Source organism: Leucopleurus acutus, assembly GCF_964270905.1.
Source record: "Leucopleurus acutus genome assembly, chromosome: 7".
Taxonomy (NCBI): Eukaryota; Metazoa; Chordata; class Mammalia; order Artiodactyla; family Delphinidae; genus Leucopleurus; species Leucopleurus acutus.
The window spans coordinates 106,049,197-106,069,181 of record NC_139150.1 but is presented as its reverse complement, the minus strand read 5'-3'; the positions used below and the strand labels follow the sequence as shown (position 1 = coordinate 106,069,181).

The 19,985-nt window shown below is 43.4% G+C and overlaps 1 protein-coding gene across 2 annotated transcripts in view; it reads left to right on the top strand.

Moving 5' to 3' along the window:
- Positions 1-19,985, top strand: part of INTS9 (integrator complex subunit 9) — a 109,923-nt gene that overhangs the window by 78,934 nt on the left and 11,004 nt on the right. For both annotated transcript variants that reach the window (XM_082842628.1, XM_082842627.1), the window contains exons 9-14: positions 189-300; positions 2,765-2,945; positions 6,789-6,849; positions 10,020-10,191; positions 13,097-13,221; positions 15,241-15,408. In XM_082842628.1, coding sequence (XP_082698754.1) covers positions 189-300; positions 2,765-2,945; positions 6,789-6,849; positions 10,020-10,191; positions 13,097-13,221; positions 15,241-15,408 — 819 coding nt within the window. The remainder of the gene's footprint in view (positions 1-188; positions 301-2,764; positions 2,946-6,788; positions 6,850-10,019; positions 10,192-13,096; positions 13,222-15,240; positions 15,409-19,985) is intronic.

Sequence of the window (19,985 nt, the reverse complement as noted above, 5' to 3'; positions counted from 1 at the left end):
TTCCCTCCCATGGGTCCCCATCCCCCTTGGGCAACCGCTGTTCAGTGATAGACTTTTCGTTAGAGGAGGTGAGATGATTTGATGATGAGTTGGACATGGAAAGAGCAATAACTGTATCCTCCTTTACTACTTATATCTAACCTTTTCTTTTTTTAAATCACTAATCATAGTTCTCTGTGGTTTTTCAGCCCATGGACCAAGCTTCTCTCAAAAACAGCGATGTTCTCATTCTGACAGGCCTTACCCAGATTCCCACCGCAAACCCAGACAGCATGGTGGGAGAGTTCTGCAGCAACCTGGGTATGTATCCAATGCAAATCTTAAACAAGATAAAATGTTTTACATTTATTTTTTGGTACCTTGATTCTGTGGTATTTTTTGTCCCTTTCCTTCACATTCACACCCTCTGATGCCCCCTACTACGGCCTTTCCCCCCATTTATTCCCACCCATTTATTCCCACCCTTTCTGCTCATCCTTCAAAGCCTACTGTTGTCAACAAAAGCAATTCTTAAGCAACTTAAATCTGAAAGCACGATAGGAATGGTGGTTATAACGGTAAATTAGAATTTTTAGCACTTTATACAACAAATGCTCAACATTTCGCCCACTTGATTTATGTAGAAACTCTTCTTGTTTTCTGGTGGGATTTGAGAGTGGGTCAGGGGTGCTTATAGAGTAAGCAAAGTTAAAGAAGGAAAGAATCATATCTTTGCTTTGCAAATAATAACACAGAAAAGACTGTTGATACTTTGAATTCACAACAGTGATACAGGTGAAACAGTTGTATTTTTTTCCCCACTATTTGGTTGGTATGATTTTTTTCTTCTTTTGGGGGAAGACTGAATTGAGACACTTGTTGGGTATTTGGAGGAAATGTATGTTTCTTTGGATATAATTGTCCGTAAAATCTAGAAATGCTGCATTTCTTTTAGAAATGTGTAGGTTGCGTATTGTCTTAGCTTAGGCTACTGTAACAAAATACCTTAGTATAAGCTTTAAACAACACTAATTTCTCATAGTTCTGGAGGCTAGGAAGTCAGAAGGTTGCCAGCATGGCTGGGTTCTGGTGAGGGACCCTCTTTCTGGCTTGCAGACGGCAGCCTTCTTGCTGTGTCCTCACTGGTGAAGAAAAGCTGTTCTGGTGCCTCTTCCTCTTCCTCTTCTTATAAGTGTGCTAATCCCATCATGGGGGCTCCACCCTAATGGCCTAATGGCCTCATCTAGATGTGGGTACCTCCCAAAGGTTCCCCCTCCTAATACCTAATTGGGGGTGAGGGCTTCAATACATGAACTTTAGGAGACACAAACTTTCACTCCAAAACTGTTGCCAAAGAGGAGTTAATACGCTCAGGCCCCCCATCCCTGGCAACTCTGGGGGAAAGAAGTGGTTGTCATCTAATATTTACATGGAAGGCACTATCCTTTGAAATTTCACTTGCCCTTGCCAATAATCCTAGTCTTTTTTTGTTCTTGGCTGATTTTAAGACAAAGGTAATTTATTCTTAGCTTGGAAAAAGTATCAGACTGGTCTCAAATAGAATCTTTGATTTGTATGTTTGTGTATAATCCAGAATCATGGACTCAGAGAACTTCAGGTCTTAAAGGAACTTTACATCTAATCCACTGTTTCTCAAAGTGGGGTCCACTAACCACCTGCCTCAACATCAGTGAGGCCACTTCTCAAAAATGCAAATTTTGAGGCCCCACCACAGACCTAGTAAGAGAGACCCATAGAAAAGTTGCATTTTTAACATGTTCTGGCAGTTTTCATGCAAAATAAAGCTTGAAAGCCACTGATCTAGTTCACTCCTCTCATCAGCGATGAGGAAGCTGAGGCCCAGGAGGTTACAGTGGCCTAACTAAGGTCCCATAGCTTGTGACAGAGGCGGGTCTAGAGCCAGGCCTCTTGAGCGCTGATGGCTATCTGGTCTTTTCCGTGGTTCCGTACTCTAGTAATAGCAAGTCGGCCAGTATTCCAGGCACAGCATCCAGGAGAACCTGGATGTCAGAGTTGGGAACATGTAGGAGAAGGATAAAAGTCATCAGAGACTTCAAGTTCTGTACCCAAACGCTGCTTGTTTCAGTCTATGTTGGAAACTGAACAAAAAACAAACTTAAGAGATCTTTGGCCTTTTTTGTAGCCAATTATAGCTTCTAATATGATTTTACCGTAAGTTGCAATTCCTCATTTGATAACTTATTTTAAGTATTTAAAGTATAGAGGATTTTCTTATAGCCAAAACATTAATGAAAGAAAATGCTACTAAAATGAGTCAAACAGAAGAAACTTGGCCTGTTTCCTTATAGGTCATTCAGCAGTGGTCAGAGGCTGAAGAGAGACAAATCCAACAGAGTTTTGAGCAGGAGCTAAAAAGAGAAGGAGCTTGGAGGGTCTGTCCTGAAGCTCATCTGCCATTGGGAACCTTGACAACCCAGACCCCTAACTGCACACCCTGTTCCCAGGCACTGAGACATTGGTTAAAAACTCAGCTGATCATCAGTCAGCCTCTGGATCCTCCCACTCCGGTGCTAGTCTTCAAAAGAAGTAAATTGTTATACATACGAAGTGAATTAGAGGAACAGATGTAGGAAATGAGAGAAATGCAAATATTATTTTTAAAGTTCTGTTCTCCCTGTGTTAAACTGTTCTTTTGATACTACTTTTTTTCCCCCTCTGGCTTCAACCTTTCTTTTCTTTGTTTTTTTTTTTTTTAATTGAAGTATAGTTGATTTACAATGTTGTGTGGCTTCAACCTTTCTAGCACTGACAGTCCGGAATGGAGGAAACGTGTTGGTCCCCTGCTACCCTTCTGGAGTGATCTATGACCTTCTGGAATGCCTGTATCAGTACATTGACTCTGCCGGCCTCTCCAGCATTCCTTTCTACTTCATCTCCCCAGTGGCTAACAGTTCACTCGAGTTTTCCCAGATTTTTGCCGAGTGGTATGTCTCTGTTCTTCCTGTGATTCAGTACATTCAAGCAGTAAGAAAAGAAAAATGTTCTTAATTTTAATTTAAAAAGAAATAGAAGTAATCCTATATTTTTCTCATATTACTATGAAACCTTCATTTTGTTGTTTTTCCCTGTCTGATGTGAAGATTATATTAATGAAAGCCAGATCTGTGATATTGCCAGAGTTTAGAGGAATTGTTATTAAGAAGGGAAGGAGGGAAGGTGGGAGAGCGAAGACATAGCTTAGCCAGCACTTTGAAAATCAGTAACAAAACTATTATACACTTACCTTCTCACATGCTACCCTCTATCTATTACAAAAGGTAAAAGCCAAAAAAAGTTCAAAGTCCAAGCTCATGTTGTCTAAAATTTATAATACCAAATCTGATAGGAAAAACTAGCTTATTTTTTCATTTCAATAGTATATTTGGCAAAATCAAGTTTTACTACAACAGGAAATTGTTTGATCAAATCCTAGGATGGGTAAATTATTGAACAATATGAAGTGGGTGAGCCTTTTTAGGATTATTTAGATGGATATTTGAATCTAACTCGCCTGGCCAAAAAAAGTCAGGGTAGGAAGAAATAGAGCAACTTAGCTTTTACAGTGGATCCAGTAGTGCCTTAGGATGGGACTGTGACATACATATATATAGGGTGTGCTTAATCCCGTTTAGTGGTGTGATAGCCTAATAGACACAGTATTCTTCTACGAAGCTTCTACTTTAAAAGGAATTTTTGGGCTTCCCTAGTGGCGCAGTGGTTGAGAGTCCGCCTGCCGATGCAGGGGACACGGGTTCGTGCCCCAGTCCGGGAAGATCCCACATGCCGCGTAGTGGCTGGGCCCGTGAGCCATGGCCGCTGAGTCTGCGCGTCCGGAGCCTGTGCTCCGCAATGGGAGAGGCCACAACAGTGAGAGGCCCGCATACCACAAAAAAAAAAAAGTAATTTGTACATCGTTCTGTACAACATACGTCATTTGTACAACATATCCCAGCATTATGGTGTGCACCCTCCCCTCCCCACCTTTTTAAATACAGTTTTTTTCTCTCCATTTTAGTTGTGGTGAAGGTCCTTTTTTTCTGTTTTTAGATCCAGGCAGGCTTCTCCATCCCATGTGCATATTATTCATGTTTGTCCATAGGACTTTTCGTTGTTATTTATATTTGACTTATTGTTAGTGACTAATAATAAAAATTCACTTTTATTGGTAGCCACTGAATTTTATCCTTTGCTTAGAGTTTTTTCTCCCCCAACACAGGAAGATAATCTTGAATAAGTGGTAGTCCACCCTAAGGATGACTTGCACATTTAATCAGCATGTTCTGAATTTCTTCATCCAGATCCTCAGTTAAAAATATTGAAAACTACAAGCTCCTGGGCAAGCCCTTGTGGGCCCCTGTGGATGGTGTCCTAGCCGGGTGTGTGCCCTTCAAGTCCACTCTTGACCCATTACATGCTTTTCTTATTGTCAAAATGTCTGATTGGGTAGAATTCAGGACTGCTAAAATAAGAGTAGGTTGTTTTTGAGTTTTTATTTTTTGATATTTGTTTTTAATATGTGTGTAATACATGTTTACTATAGAAAAAGATAACAAGTTAACAGAGAACAGTAAAAAAAACTGAACCCGTGATCCCACTGTCCAGAAATAATATCACTGTTAGAATCGGATGTATTTCTTCTTTCTATATAGGGATCGTGCTGCATATTTAATTGTGAATCCTGCCTTTAAATTTTTTAATACTAGATTAGAGCATTATAAAATCTTTGAGACCATAATTATTGCTTGACTGCATTATTACATCATTAATCATCATTTATATGTAGTATAATTTACTTAACTATTGTCTGAAGGGGTGGACAGGCTTTTCCCAATTTTTTTCCTTTTAGTGATAAATTTTCAATTAATATCATTCTGTGTATATATGACTACGTCTTTTGCTTTGGGTTAGTTACTAAAAATAAGATTACTGGAACAAAGGGTATAAATAGCTTTTAATGTTCATTATACAAATCTAAACTGCTTTCCAGAAAAATTTTTATGTCATCTGTAAATTGTTCCTTTTTTGCCCATTTACTTATCAGAGGTGTTGTACTTTTATCTATTTATTTGAACTCCATATATGTATTAAAGGTCCTAACACTTTGTTATATCTGCAGACATTGTTTCCCATTGTGATACTTTTTTTCAATTTCGTCTTTGATTTTGTTTTTTGAATAATAACTTGTTACTTTAGTGAATAATTTTAGGCACAGAAAAGTTGCAGAGATAATACAGAAACTCCCATATACCTTCCGCTCAGTTTCCCCCCAACGTTAACATCTTACATGGCCATGCATTCTGTACCAAAACTAAGAAATTAACATGAGCACTCTATTATTAACTGAACTCCAGTCTTTATTCAAATTGCACCAGTTTTTTCACTAATGCTTGTTTCCTATTCCAGGATCCAATCCAAGGTACCACATTGCATTTAGCTCTTTGATTATTTTGACAGAAGTATTTTAGTTTTACAGCTTTATGTATTGATGCTAAGTGATATAGCATATTATCCTTTGCAACAATCGAAATTAAACTTTTAAGCTAAGAACTTTTGTCTCTCCTCCTGAGTTTGAAATAAAGACAGTACTGTTGTCTGTTTAGATATTATTAATAAGTAACCCTTCAAAAGTATCTTGTTCCCATATGTACAACTTCTTCCAAAAAGGATATAAAGTAATGTTTTTGAAATCGAGTTAAACTAAAGAAGGAAACATTAGATAATTGTATTAATGAAGTTCAGACAAAATCCAAGCCCCAGAGTTCTGAATTATTCTGCCAAAAGTAACATCTATTAGAATTGTTGAAATGCTTTAGTTCTATTTTGATAGAATTCTTAGAAGCAGGCTTTAACAAACATAATCACTACATATATTTTTTCCAACTTTTAAAAATGTCAGAGCTACAGAACACCCACGTACTTTGATTTAACAATTGTTAACCTTTTGCCACGTTTGCTTTTCCAGAAATCTCCATATTTTAAATGTCATACCTGGCTAGGGAAAAACATAGACTACCTAAAACATTCATGGTGTCTAGATTAAGATAGAGTTACTGGAGAGATTTATTATTCTCCAGTTTGAGTTACCAATTCTGCTATTAATGAAATGGTGCATGTATAAAATAGAAAAGCTATGTCTCAAAAACAAAAAAGTGTATCACTTTCTCCTCAAAATTGATCACAACTAGGGAATTCCTTGGCGGTCCAGTGATTAGGGCTCTGTGCTTCCACTGCAGCGGGCACAGGTTCGATCCCTGGTTGGGGAACTCAGATCCTGCAAGCTGCGAGGTACAGCCAAAAAAAATTTTTTTTTTTTTTTTTTGATCACAACTAAATGCAATACGGTATCTTAGATTAGATCCTGGAACAGAAAAAGAACATTAGTGGAAAAATTGGTGAAAGCTGAGTAAAGTCTAGAGTTTAGTTAACTGTAAAGTACTAATGTTTATTTCTTAGTTTAACAAACATAGTGGGATACCAGCTAAAAGGTACATGGGAACTCTGTACTGTCTTTGCAACTTTTCTGTAAATCTAAAAGTACTTCAAAATAAGAAGCTTATTTTTAAAGAAAAAAATGTATTGAGCAATTTCAAAGGTTAAAACTGTGCTCACAAGTGACTTATGTCCTGATTACGCTATAAATGCTGGTGTTTTATTCACCGTGAGATACACTGACAGGAAATTTTCAAAAAAACTTCGGTATTAAGTATTTGCGCTGCTACCACTAGGTGGCAACAGATGCCACTGTACGCCCTTGCCTAACCTGCTGATCTGTTTTTCCTCCTCAAAAGGCTTTGTCACAACAAACAGACTAAGGTGTATCTCCCAGAACCGCCTTTTCCTCATGCAGAGGTAAGAAAATGGAATCACTGGGTCAGAGCAAGAACAAAATGTAGATAAATAGATATGGGTGGATATAGCAGGTCATTAGCTTTTAAAAATCCGAAGGTAGTTTGATATGGCCCTTTGTTTCCCTTGTAAGATGGCAGTGAAGTACTGTGACTCAAGATTCGTTACTTTCTCTTCTTCTTAACACATTATATTACCAGTATGTTATTCAGTTAATAGCCTACCTCTGTTTCATTGACCGAGTGAGGAATTTTATTCTACTTTTTTGCATAAATGATTTACTTATTGCCAAAGTCTTCTTTTTGTTTGGTCATGTCTGTCATTGGTATAAATTTTTAATGATGAAAATAAGAACATTGCAGTTTAGAAAACAGAAAAATTCCCCCTTCCTCACAGAACCAGTGAGTGATTTTATGTGGCTGTGTGTGCCCAATTTTGTTTCTACTGCTTTTTTTTTCACCCAGTGCTGGGTGTATCCTGGACATTTATCTGTGCACCTCACTGTTATTATTGCTACCTAATATTCCATAGCATATCATGTGAACATACTATAGTGTACTTAACCATTCCCTTCCTATTGGACAATAGCGTTACTCCCAGTTTTTTGTTCTGTTTTTTGAAAAGGATGTGTAAATTGGTATAACCACTTTAGGAAACTGACAGTAAAGTTGAACCTAGGACTGTGACGTCCTCTGTGCTTCAGCTGTTTCGTTCCCAAAGTCTGTACTGAACAGAAATGCAGGTGTGTCACCCAGAGATCCGCACAGAAATCTTCATAGCCCTCTTGGTAATAGTGCTGAAATGTACCCAAATGTCCATCAACGGGTGAATGAATTTTGTGGTATATTCACACCTTACATCAAAGAGGATGAAGGGACTCCGATTATCTGCAACAATGTAGATAAATTTCACAAACATAATGTTAGTGAATGAAGCCAGATATAAAAGTAGATATGGTGTGATTTTATTTATATAAAAGTTCAAACACACAGAAAACTCATCTGTGATATTAAAAGCCAGGAGAATGGTTATCCTGGAGGTAGCAGTGGGGCCAGGAAGGGGACAAAGGGGGATTTCTGAGGAGCTGGTAATGCTGTTTATTGATGTGCATATGGGAACGTGGAAGTTTTCAGTTTGTAAAAATTCCATCAAGTTAGGGATGTCTGTGCAGGTACTTATGCATAGGGATTTTGTTGACTTATTTGCTATGCAGTTAACTATTCGGCTCAAGAACATTGCAGCAGTTGTCCTGCTGATTATTTTAAATCTGACTACTGTTTTCCTACTCCAAAGGACAGGTCTCTCATGAACCAGAATGTCAAGTGGAAGGTTTTGAGGAAGTTATTTGCAGTCCTTATACTCTCTTACAGCAGCCAAGATTTTTGCAAGCTCTGTCATTACTACAGTGAAATTCAGGCTAGATATCTCATGTCAGAAAATTAAGTGTAGCAAAACATTAAGTGTAGCAAAACACTGAAAGTCTATTTGCCTCTTCCCTAATAAGAATTAGCCTTTCTTCAGAACGTGTTCTCTAAGGGTGTTACCGTGTTCTTACCCACAAGTATGTCATGGATGACCTTTGTCCCGTTTACAGTTAAGAATGTGAAAAGACCATAGGTGCATGATCAGGGTTCCTGAAATGCACTTGTCAATATTAGGGCGTGCTGGAGTTGATAATCGGTATTATGTGACCAGTGCCCATGAGAACATACAGTTCTGCCCTTAGTACTGATTTAAAAAATTGCTTTACAGAATTCCTACCCTACAGCTTCATTGCCTATACAGTTTGGACCTTAAATCAGCACAAAGGTAATTCTGGATGGTCAAAAAGGTAGTAAGTCCGCTGGAAAAGTAGATCTGATTGGCAAAAAAAAAAAATCTGTTTGCCTTAAAAAGTGACTTAATTTATGTGCAAAGACCTGCTGCTCTTAGAATCCCATTCATCTCCTTGACATCTATGGATACAGTAGAACTAGTCCTTTAGTCAGCCATTCACCTGTTTAACTGGGGCAAGTAATGATTTTGGCCAGATGGGTTATACAAAGAATGTCAGTTTTATTTGTATATAACTTGGAAGGGAAGTGGGAATGCAGTGATTGTTGCATCTTTACTATTCATATCCCATCCAAGCATGTGACACCTAATTAAGATCTCCAGGGTAGTCTTGCTAATGAAAGCAGTCTCTCTGAATTAAAGATTAAATCTTCAAGATGAAGAGAGTCAGCTTCCATTTGTGGGCGGCCCCATTCTGGCCACATCCTCACCGTTGGGGTGACTACAGTGGGCTTGGAGTTGTTGGCTGGGCTCCCTTCGTAGGCGTTATGCGTGGCTACAGGATTGAGCTGGGTAACAGACCAATTCTTTACCCATCAGACAGCATCTCAGGGCACTACTAGTTGATATTTAGGGTCTCTGAAGTATGGGTGTTTGCCATCTTTTTGTTGCTAGAGTGGGGCCGTGGGGGCAGGGCTGAGGCAGCAGGAAGAACTTCTGAGCAGTGCCACAAGATGCCATCTGTGGTTGTAACTGTATATGGCGTTGCCTTGGGTCGGGCCTGGCGTTAGGAGAGTAGTTCCAAGTGTTGTGCTAGAAGGAAGACCTTTTTGGTTCAAAACATTCACTTTTGAGACAGGTTTGAGACTGTGCGTGGCCTGCTTCTTACTATAGCTCTCTGTCGCGAGGACATCACATCTCCCGCATTGCCGAAAGCCAGTTTGTTCTTGTGTTTATTAAGTCCCCTGCCCCTCGCCACAGTAACTTAACACAGCTGTACCGTCTCAAGAGGCAGTCCTGTGCTGGTAAACAGTTTTTCCTGTGTGAAGTGTTTACTGTTGACAGAGCTCGGTGGTGCACGGAGTTTGGGAAACTTGTACTTCAAACAGTAACTAATCTGGGGACTTTGGGGCCTGGAGCGTGGAGTGTCAGGAAGCTATAAAGGAAGGGTTAGGCAGAATCAGGACATAACAACCTGAAAAGAAGTTTCCATTAAGTTTGGTGATTTTACCGAAAGGTCCCATCTTTTGAGAAAGTCACATTGTAGGTAAAGAATTTGGATCTTTGGCTAATATTAATAGCGTTATCTTGTATTTTTAATTTGTTCACTCTCCCATGCTGTGGTTCTTCCTTCCTGGGTAGGCTAACATCTCTTCATGTGCTTTTGATACGCATTCTAGCTCATTCAGACCAACAAGCTGAAGCACTACCCCAGCATCCACGGAGACTTCAGCAACGACTTCAGACAGCCGTGTGTGGTTTTCACTGGACACCCTTCCCTCCGATTCGGGGACGTGGTCCATTTCATGGAGCTCTGGGGAAAATCTAGTCTCAACACTGTCATATTCACAGGTAAATAAACCAGCAAAACAAAAACCTGCCCTTCCCACTGGGACCATCCCTGCATAACCTGGTAGGAGGTACCTACCAGGTAGAGACACTGGGAAGAATTTGACAGTAAGTTATAAGGTATAAATATGATCCCTATTCTGTTGTAAATACCAAAGGATAAAGCAACTGGAAGGGAAAGGGTAAGAACAAAGCAAAATGTCCTGTTAGATCACTGTGCACTGGACAGAGCTTTCATATCTGTTTTTGTAGATTTTCACCGAGACAGATTTCTGGTCTAGAACTACTTTGGATAGGATTTTGTAAGCTGTTCAAGAACGGCAGGAATTCTAATAATCATTCTAATAATCAGTCTTGCTTTACTTGCTTTAGGACTTACTTACGGAGGTGGATCTCTCTCCTTTGGTTGTAGTTTACTCTGGCTTGCCGTTTTTCTTGTGGAGACCAACCCCTCAGAATAAAACTGATCCTTAAATGAGGGCAAGTTAGGGGTTTTACTTAATCACTATCTTATTTTATCAATTCACGGTCTTCAGACAGCCTTAGGATTTGAAAATCTCAGGGCAATGAAGTAAAAACACCTTGATCTGAAATCTGGTCCGAGTTACTGTAACCTCAGCCGGGTTACTCACCGCTCTGAGCCTCACTTTCCTCTGTAAAATGGGGTTGTTGGTCGCTCATCCTCAGGCAGCTCTGTGCATTTAGTGAAATGTTATAAGAAAGCACTCCTTATAGTGCCTGGCACAAAAGCCTGTTGAGAAAGTACCAGTAGCCTTCTTAGAGTTCTCTAATTACCTTTAAGACGTGAGCCATGGAGGAGAGTCGAGTTATGCCCAAAGCTTTGGGGTCAGGGATGCTTGGGCCCTTCCCTGTGCTCAGCCTGTTGTGAGGACCAACCAGAGGCCACCAGGAACGCACCAGTAATGGAACAAAGTTGGGGTACTGACTCCTTGCAGTGAGGGGGAACCGCCATGGGGAGGCAGGAGGCATCGCCGGGCACGTTCAGAAGAACTTACAGGCCTTGGCTTACGTGATTTTGGAGGTGGGTTCCTTGTCCTGGCTTGGGTACCATCAGGAAGCAGTAGTTCTCTGGCTGGGTATCTTAGTGATTCTTGTCTAGAAGGTGAGAAGAATGGAGCCAGGAGAGGGCAGTGTTTGCTTGTTTTGTGGTTCAGACATGCTGTGGTCTTACGTTCAGGCATGATTAGGAAGGGTCTTACTTTTGTCTTGATCCATCGTGGTCACTGCGTGGCCTTTTCTCATGTCAGTGTCATGTGAGGTGGTTTATGTCCAGTAAGCGGGTGCCACCGTGGCCTGGCCGTGAGTGCCGGGGGCGCTCAGAAGAGCAGCCATCGGGCGCTGCTGTTCTCCCTCGCAGACCTCCTTTCAGCCACAGGCAGAGGAAGTCAGGCCCTAAGACGTTGATTCACGCTACCCAGAGCCTCACCATTGCCAAGTTCTGCTAAGCAGGAAGTCATCCAGAGAACGCTGTCTGTAGTAGGACTGAGGGGGTCTCTCCTGTTCTTTCTGAGGAGATGTTGGCTCTGATGTGACAGTGGGTACAGTATTACAGAGACACAGAAGAGGCGTGGCTATACTCCAAACGTCCCTCCAGCCAGCTAAGAAGAAAGCAAGGGCTACGTGATTGTCCGTGGCATTCGTTACCAGACATTCATCTGGGTAAGGAGTATACATTTAAACTGGTGTGTTCACTTCCAGAGCACAAGTTGTGTCGTTGACAATGTCTGCGAGGTTTGGGGCCACCTTATCTGGTTGTATTATGACTGTGGGAGTTGTAGCTCACACAGTATCCGTACAGAGAGAGCCGCTTATCCCCCAGGCAGCCGTGCTGGCCTCATTTGGGTGGTCTCTGGGTTCTTCCTGGGTAGACAGGATCCACTGCAGGGGAGGTCATTTAAAAAATCTGGAAGTTCTGTGAGTTGCCCTGAGGTCACCGAGTAAGTTCCTGGGAGCGGTGTGTGGAAAGCTGGGGCCGTAGGAAGTGGCGTCCTCGCAGGGCACAGACTGTGTCAGGAACCTGCGTGTCGTTTTTCACACCAGGAATGAGCCACTGCTTTTGGCCCGAGGTGGGCAGCTTCCTCCTGCGGAGCAAACAATCCCCGCCAGGCTGGCCGTGGTGAGCGGCTCTGCAGAGAACAAACCAGCCAGCGTGGCAAGGACGGTTCCCAGGCGCTGCACTGGCTCTGCTGATGGGGCATCGCAGCCTCAGCACAAGCACTTTGTTGACACGGGGTCAGGATCCTTCTTTTTTTTCTTCTGGGTGCATCCTGTCAAGTAGGAGGCACATGGTCTGTCTCCTACCTGGGGGTGACCTTTGAGCGCTCCGTTTGAGTGGCTTGTGCCGGATTTCTCCACTGTGAAGTCACCGCTCTGTGTCGATCAGTATCTTGTGGGGGACACTTTGAGCCTATGTACTTATCCTGGTCTTCCCCAGGTGTTTATCTAATTTTTTTTAGCATCTATTGATTCTGGTCCAAATAAATTATTACTGTGATGGTTGCCAAATGATGAATTTTTTTTTCAATTTCATCGCTTCTTTTACATTTATTAGTTGGCATTTTGTTGTAAAGAAGAGCTTTCCTTTCTCACCCATTTACTTATTTATCCCCTCATTTGTCTCATCTCTCTCTCCATCTGTGTTGAAAACCTGGCGCTCACGCCGTCCCTCCAATTCCATATCCATCCTGCAGTGTTCAGTCCAGCCTCCCCCTCTCCTTATTTGTAAATCACTCCTCTCTCCCGTGATGGGGAATCTGGCTCCTGTAACCTTCAGTGCCTTTCCTGTCATGCTGCCCGTCTGCTGGGCCTCGACCATGCCAGCTGCTTCCTCGCTGGGCCGTTCCTCGGTTGCCTGCATTTAAAATTTTCTTTCTTGTGCTCCCCTTAGAACCCGACTTCTCATACCTGGAAGCACTGGCTCCCTACCAGCCCTTGGCCATGAAATGCATATACTGCCCCATTGATACAAGACTGAATTTCATCCAAGTGTCAAAGCTGCTCAAGGAAGTGCAGGTAATGGGGAAATTGTGCTGGCGGCTCCCGCGGTCCTGGCATCTCTGTGCGGATTGTGTCTGCGGTGTGAGGGCCAGGATGGCAAGCTGCACTGCTTGTCTTCCTCACCCGTTCTCGGTCTGCGGAGTGCTCAGCCCGGTACCCTCCAGACTCCAAACCGGTGGGCTTTACACCCTGAAAGAAGTTTCTCCTCTAAAGAAATCAAAAGTGGGAGGAAAAGAAAGTGTAAACAGTGTCTCATTTTTGATGAGGACCATTTGTGTCCAGTTAAAAGCAAATTACCCCCTCCCACCACCAAAAAAAATCATTCTAGAAACATACTCGTCAAGCTGAAAGACAGCTGAACTGAAACATATATTGGGCCCTTGTTGCACGCGTGGGTTAGTACCACAGTGTTACGCTCTTGTTAGCGGATTGTTTTGGTTTGGTGGTTGTTGCTTTTTTGTTTGTTTCATTTTGCATTTTCTGCCTTAGAGAAAGGGAGGGAGTAGTTGGGGTAAAGCATAGGCGAAAGGAGCACTGTTGGCCCAGGAGAATGGGGAGGAAAAACTCACCTGGGTCACTTATCATTCGGGTGGCCCGTGTTTCGGGGTTGGAGGGGTGGTGGCAGTTGGTGAGGAAAACAGCTCGGAACAGGCGAGAGGAAGGGTTCTATGTCCCATCACCTCGGTGTGCCCGGGACCTTACGTGAGCACTGGGGTGCCCTGGGCCCTAGTCGCTGAGCGAGGTGTGGTTGGCTCCCTACATTTCTCGGCCTGAGCTGGGAGATCACTTTCCTCCTCTTCACAGAACCCCTGACCTCAGGAGGAGAGGCACTAACAGGAAACTCTAAGGAAGGGTAGCAGGAAACAGAGAAAGCTGGAGGCCTCCGGAGCGCAGGGGTAACAGCTGACGGTGACCCCAAGCTTGCTGGGCATTTCTCTAGACATGGTTGGAGCAGTTAAGCCACTTCCGATTTCCATGAGCGATCTGATACACCACTGTGTGCCTGTCAACTTGCTGGAAGAAACAGTTAAGAGCCTGTTGTTTTCACTCCTGAGTAATGTCACCCTCTGTCCCTGAACCACGGCAGACTCCGCAGCCCCTCGGTGGTGTGTGAATAAGGGAAACAGGAGGCCGCCTGGTCTCCACTGCAGGGGAGGAGAACCTGGGGAGAGTCCTCAGGCAGTGACTGTGGAGTCGACTGGCTTTGAGACAGTTATAAGATGCTAACCAGGCAGGAAGGAGGGTGAAAGGCAGTCTGAAGAGGGGGAGAGGTGTCAGTCCTAAAGGACAAGTGCGGTTTGAAACGCAACCCGTCAGGTCTGTTGGAAGCCTTGTTCTTCCGGGAAGTTGAGGCTCAGTCCAGACTCTTCAGTAAACGCAGTGACAATGCCTTGACCCTCTGGGTGCCACGTTCGGTTGGCAGTTGGGTGGTATTTGGCCAAAGTAAACATTGACTTACTAATTGGTTTTCTCTCAAGATAATAAAAAGAGACATCTGTTAAAAAATTAAAAAATTCTATCCGATTCAGTGTGTCCTACACAGCTGAGGATAAGGCCTCACCATTGCGCACTGCGTAGTACCAGTAGACCTGCAGATCCAGACCAGAAATCCAAACTAGCACAAAAAGTCACAGTTCTTGCTCATCAGCCAGTAGTGGTACCAAGTCGATGATGGGAAGTGACGACAAGACTGCCCTCAAGGGGCTCAGAGGTCATTTGAGGGTAGACCCATGGCTGTCACCATCAAAGTGACTTAAATATAATGAAAAAATAAATGCAAACCAAGACAGTAAATCCCTTGCTCATCAACATGGCCGGCAGATCAGGGCTTTTCCCTGAAATTTTTGTTCTTCTTTCCCCCCACTTCGCTGGTTACTTGGGTTTGACAGGACGAGAATTCGAAACGGCCAAATGGTGAGCCTGAGCACTGCAAAGAGAGGCTTAGCTCAGGACGCGGCCCCCTCCTGCCTCACAGCCTCCTCTTGTTTCCTCCTTCTTCTGCCCCCACCTGCCTCTGTCACGCTGGTTCCTCAGCCCCTCCACGTGGTCTGTCCTGAGCAGTACACCCAGCCGCCCCCAGCGCAGTCCCACCGGATAGACCTGATGATTGACTGCCAGCCACCCGCCATGTCCTATCGGCGCGCCGAGGTCCTCGCCCTGCCCTTCAAGCGTCGGTATGAGAAGATAGAAATCATGCCAGAGGTGAGCTGTGCTGCTTCCCAGGGTCACAACCGGGTTTTCCACTTGAGTCTGCGGAAGACCGTCCCAGCAGTGGCTTTCTTTGGGTTTTGTATCACACATGGATGAACCAAAGCACATCGACCCTTAAGCAAGTAACTGGGAAGAGAGGTGGGATTTTCAGAACCTCCTCATTTTTCCAGTAATGAAGTAACAGCTGTCAACATCAGGCCTGCTGGAGCACTGCTTATATTAAAGCTTAATGTGTGTGCGAGGCCAGGGCGCAGGCCATAGCGTGGAGAACAGGTAAGCCAGCGTCAGCTCTGTCTCTAACCACCTGAGGGTGTGGGTTTCCTCGTCCCTCCTGGACCCCATTTATGAGTGAGGGCCAAGTTTCACCAAGTTCAGAGATAGATGGAGGAGATGAGAGTAACCAAAAAGTAAGGAATGTAAACTTTGATTACTATTTGCATGCATTTTAGTATAACTTAAAGATTTTATTCTACTGAAGTCTAATATTTTTTAGTTCTATGATATCTGAGCTTGTTTTAATAGGGAAAAAAGGTAAAAAGCATGTCGTGCATGTGGGACAGCTGAGGTGGGTTGCGCCTGAGTGACAGGTGTGGGGAGGGGCAGTGGGAAGCATGTAGCCCAGCTGCCACAGTGACGGTGTGCCGAGCTCTGAGGACGCTGCTTTTGGCTTGCTGTTGCCGCCGGAGACGCTTGAACATGTTTTTAGCAAACAGGAAAAAGAAGTAGGAAAACTTTAAAGCAGTGTCCCCCGGTTCTCTCTGGAGCTCAGAAGAGTAGCCAGATCTTGGACTTTGAAGGCTAAGGCCCTGAATGTTGCCCATTTCCAAGACCCTAACAAAGGCTGGTGGTGGAACAAGGCCAGGTGCCATCAGTGGGGACCCAGTGTCCAGTACATTCAGTCCTTTCCACAGTTAACCTGAGTTGTTCTTTTTTAAATTAAGAGCAATAGACAGGGGCTTCCCTGGTGGCACAGTGGTTAAGAATCCGCCTGCCAATGCAGGGGACATGGGTTTGAGCCCTGGTCCAGGAAGATCCCACATGCCACGGAGCAGCTAAGCCCATGGGCCACAACTACTGAGCCTGTGTACCACAACTACTGAAGCCCACACGCCTAGAGCCCATGCTCTACAACAAGAGAAGCCACCACAATGAGAAGCCCGCGCACCGCAACAAAGAGTAGCCCCCACTCGCTGCAAATAGAGAAAGCCCACGCACAGCAACGAAGACCCAGTGCAGCCAACAATAAATAAATAAATTTATTTTTTAAAAAATAGAGCAATAGACAAAGGAGATCCAAACAGATTTCCATAACTAATTTAGAGAAAATTGATTCAGCAAGATAAAACTAGCAAGACTTGTTTGCTAGATAAAACTAGCAAGTGGTCGTGTTTTTCACTAAGACACATAGAAGTAGATGATCGTTCACATTTCACATCCATTTTCATTTCACTCTTGGTTCCTGGGGAGGGAGCCGTCACAGCACGTGTCCCCTCAGCAAACGGCATGTGGCCGGATTGAGGGGAGCCCAGGCTGGAGAGATGACGTGGGGAAAGTTATAAGGGTGATTTTTTTAAAGGGGCAGTTTATTGCTTATGGTAAGCAGTAAACCGGTGGAGAGATATGTATGGTTCCTCAGGTTGACTGCTTTGAGTGTCATTGGGATGTTTGTGGTCTGCTAGTTCTTTAAAAGGAAAATAGCCATTTTTCGTTGGAGCTTGTGAGAGCAGCTGCTCACGCCCTGGTATCTCGGCTCAGCAGCTGACTTGCATTTCTCTCTGATAACAGCTCCTTCACAAGAGAGGTGGCCAGGGCTACCTGTGTCAGGAGTTTCCTCACGACCTTAGTACACCTGACAGTGAGCAGGGAACTGGCCTCTCCTCTGCTCTTCCCTTTGAGGCCACGTCCTACTGAGACCCAAGAGAATGAAGAAAGTTCTTTCAGCTCTGAATTCCAGGTTATCCTTTCTCCATATTTCATTGGCCCAGCCCTTTGGCTCCCCCATTTAATTGTAATGCAAATAATATGTTTATTGAGGTGTCACTATGGGCCAGGATCTGTACTCAGCACTTCCCATGGACTGTCTCACCCATCTTATGAGATAGGTACACTTACTCAATTAGACCTGGTCTTTTCCATCCGTGAGGAAACCTAGGTGATCACCAGTATGTGCCCTTTGTGCCCCAAAGGTCATTCCTAACATATGTCACAGATTTTGTCCTGTAAGTCAGAGTAGAGCCCCCAGTTGATCTGTGCCACTGCGGCAATGGGGCACCCAGCCCACGGCCTTCCTGTGGGGATCGCAGTGCGGGGCTCCGTGTAATCCATCACCAGCCGCAGCAGCAGCACTGGGGACTCGTTAACAGTGCAGGTTCTCCAGCCCCACCTCAGACCTGCTGAATCGGCACTCCAGGGTGAGGCCCAGCAGTCTGGGTTTCAGCCAGCCCTCCCCGGGAGCCAATGCTTGCTAAAATTTGAGGACCGCTGGTGTAAGAGACCTATTTCATATATGCCAGTATTCAATACAAAAGGCAAAAAGAAGGGAGAATGTTGAGTTTTTAAAGACGAAAACAAAATTACTATCCATCTACAAAGAAACAGTCTTACTAATAAGCTTCTGGCATTTCCCATGCCCAAGTTTATCCTCACTGTGATTAAACAGTCCACATTAAGCTTGTCTGTTCCCATTTTAAATTACCAAAATAAAAGATAAATCTACCTCTTTTATGCCTTCTGACACTGAGCCAGAGAAGGAAGGGATTGGCTTTGGGGAGTGCACAGCACGCTCTTCTATCTTTCGTGAAGCTCCTCCCTCAAGTCCAGTGGGAGTAGACCAGCAGCCTTGACCCTGAGACCTGCCCCACGCCCACCTGTTTGTCACTGCTGGTCTCTGGGGGGTCACCTCCGTCTTCCTGCAGGTCGGCCAGGGCTCTTTTTGACCAGCTGTCCTCCTGAAGCCTCCTGCTAGAACACTGAAATAATTGCTCTTTGCTTTAGACTTCCAGTTGCCTAACCCATCAGGTTAATATTGCCTGTGTTGGAATTTTTTGTTTCGTTTTAGTAGTTTGGCGTTGATGATGGATTTTTATTTATTTATTTATTTTTGATTGGGAGGGAGAGATGAAAGCAAGTTCCCCTCCAAAAAGGGGCCAAGTTTTTGTTTTGTGGTTGATGGCACTAACCATCCCCACTTCTAGTTATTTTGGTTGTTTAATATGTTTTATGATGGTGCTTTTCATTTCCTCTGCATTTTGCTCATCTCAAAGTGAAAGGCTGTGACCCAGAGTCTTTGCGTTATTTTTGTCTGGTATTTACCTTCTGGCCAAGGTCTGTCTTACAGTGGCTGGGCTTGAAGGCTTAGGGTTAGATTACAGTACTCTAAGCCAGCAGTCCTCAAACTTTTTGGTCTCAAGACTTCTTAAAAATTAGAACCCCAGAGAGCTTTTGTGTATGCGGGTTATATCTATTGATATTTGCTATAATAGAAGTTAAAACTAAGACATTTTAAAAATATTTAATTCTTAAGTGAATAATTAATGAATTATTAAATAAAAAATAATATAAACCCATTAGACGTTAACATTACTAAAAGATTTTTTTTTTAATTTTCATTTATTTTTGGCTGCGTTGGGTCTTCGTTGCTGCACGCAGGCTTTCTCTATAATGGCGGAGGGGGGGGACTACTCTTCGTTGCGGTGCACGGGCTTCTCATTACGTGGGCTTCTCTTTGTTGTGAAGCACGGGCTCTAGATGCATGGGCTTCAGTAGTTGCAGCACGCGGGCTCAGTAGTTGTGGCTTGTGGGCTTAGTTGCTCTACGGCATGTGGGATCTTCCCAGATCAGGGACCAAACCCGTGTCCCCTGCATTGGCAGGCGAATTCTTAACTACTGAGCTGCCAGGGAAGCCCCTAAAAGGTCTTTTTTGGAAAATGTTTCAAAAAAAAAAGATAAAGAGAAGAAGGGCACTGTTTTATGTTTGCAAATCTCTTTAACGTCTGCCTGTTGGGCTGGATTCTCCTGTCCCCTTTTGCTTTCAGTCTGTTGTGATATACAAGTCATGTAGCCTCTAGAAAATTCTAGTGAACCCTTGTGAGAGAATGAGAGTGAAAAGGCAAAACATTATTAATGACAATCATATTGACCTCGATGCTACACAAGAGCCTCAGGAGCCGCAGGGGTCTCTGCCACCACACCTGAGAACCAGCACTCTGGATGGTCTTCTGTTTTTAAGGCCCCTCAGGCTTCTCAAGCTTTTATGTTTATGACTCTGTCGTAAGATTCATTTTTCAATAAAAATAAGCTTGTTCATTCTAGAAAACTTGGAAAAAAGGATAAAGACAAAAAAAATCAGTTCTAATCCCAATACCAGACATAATTACTGTCCAGTTTTTTTGTATTTGCTTTGTGCGTTCACTCTGTGTGTGTGTTTGAGTCATACCTCGTATGATATCTTTGTGAAGTAACAGTATATTGTCATTAAATATATTTCAAAAGTATCTTAGGTATATAATGGTCTATCATAAATGCATCGTTATTTAACTGTTCCTTTACTGGTGGACATTTATTATTTC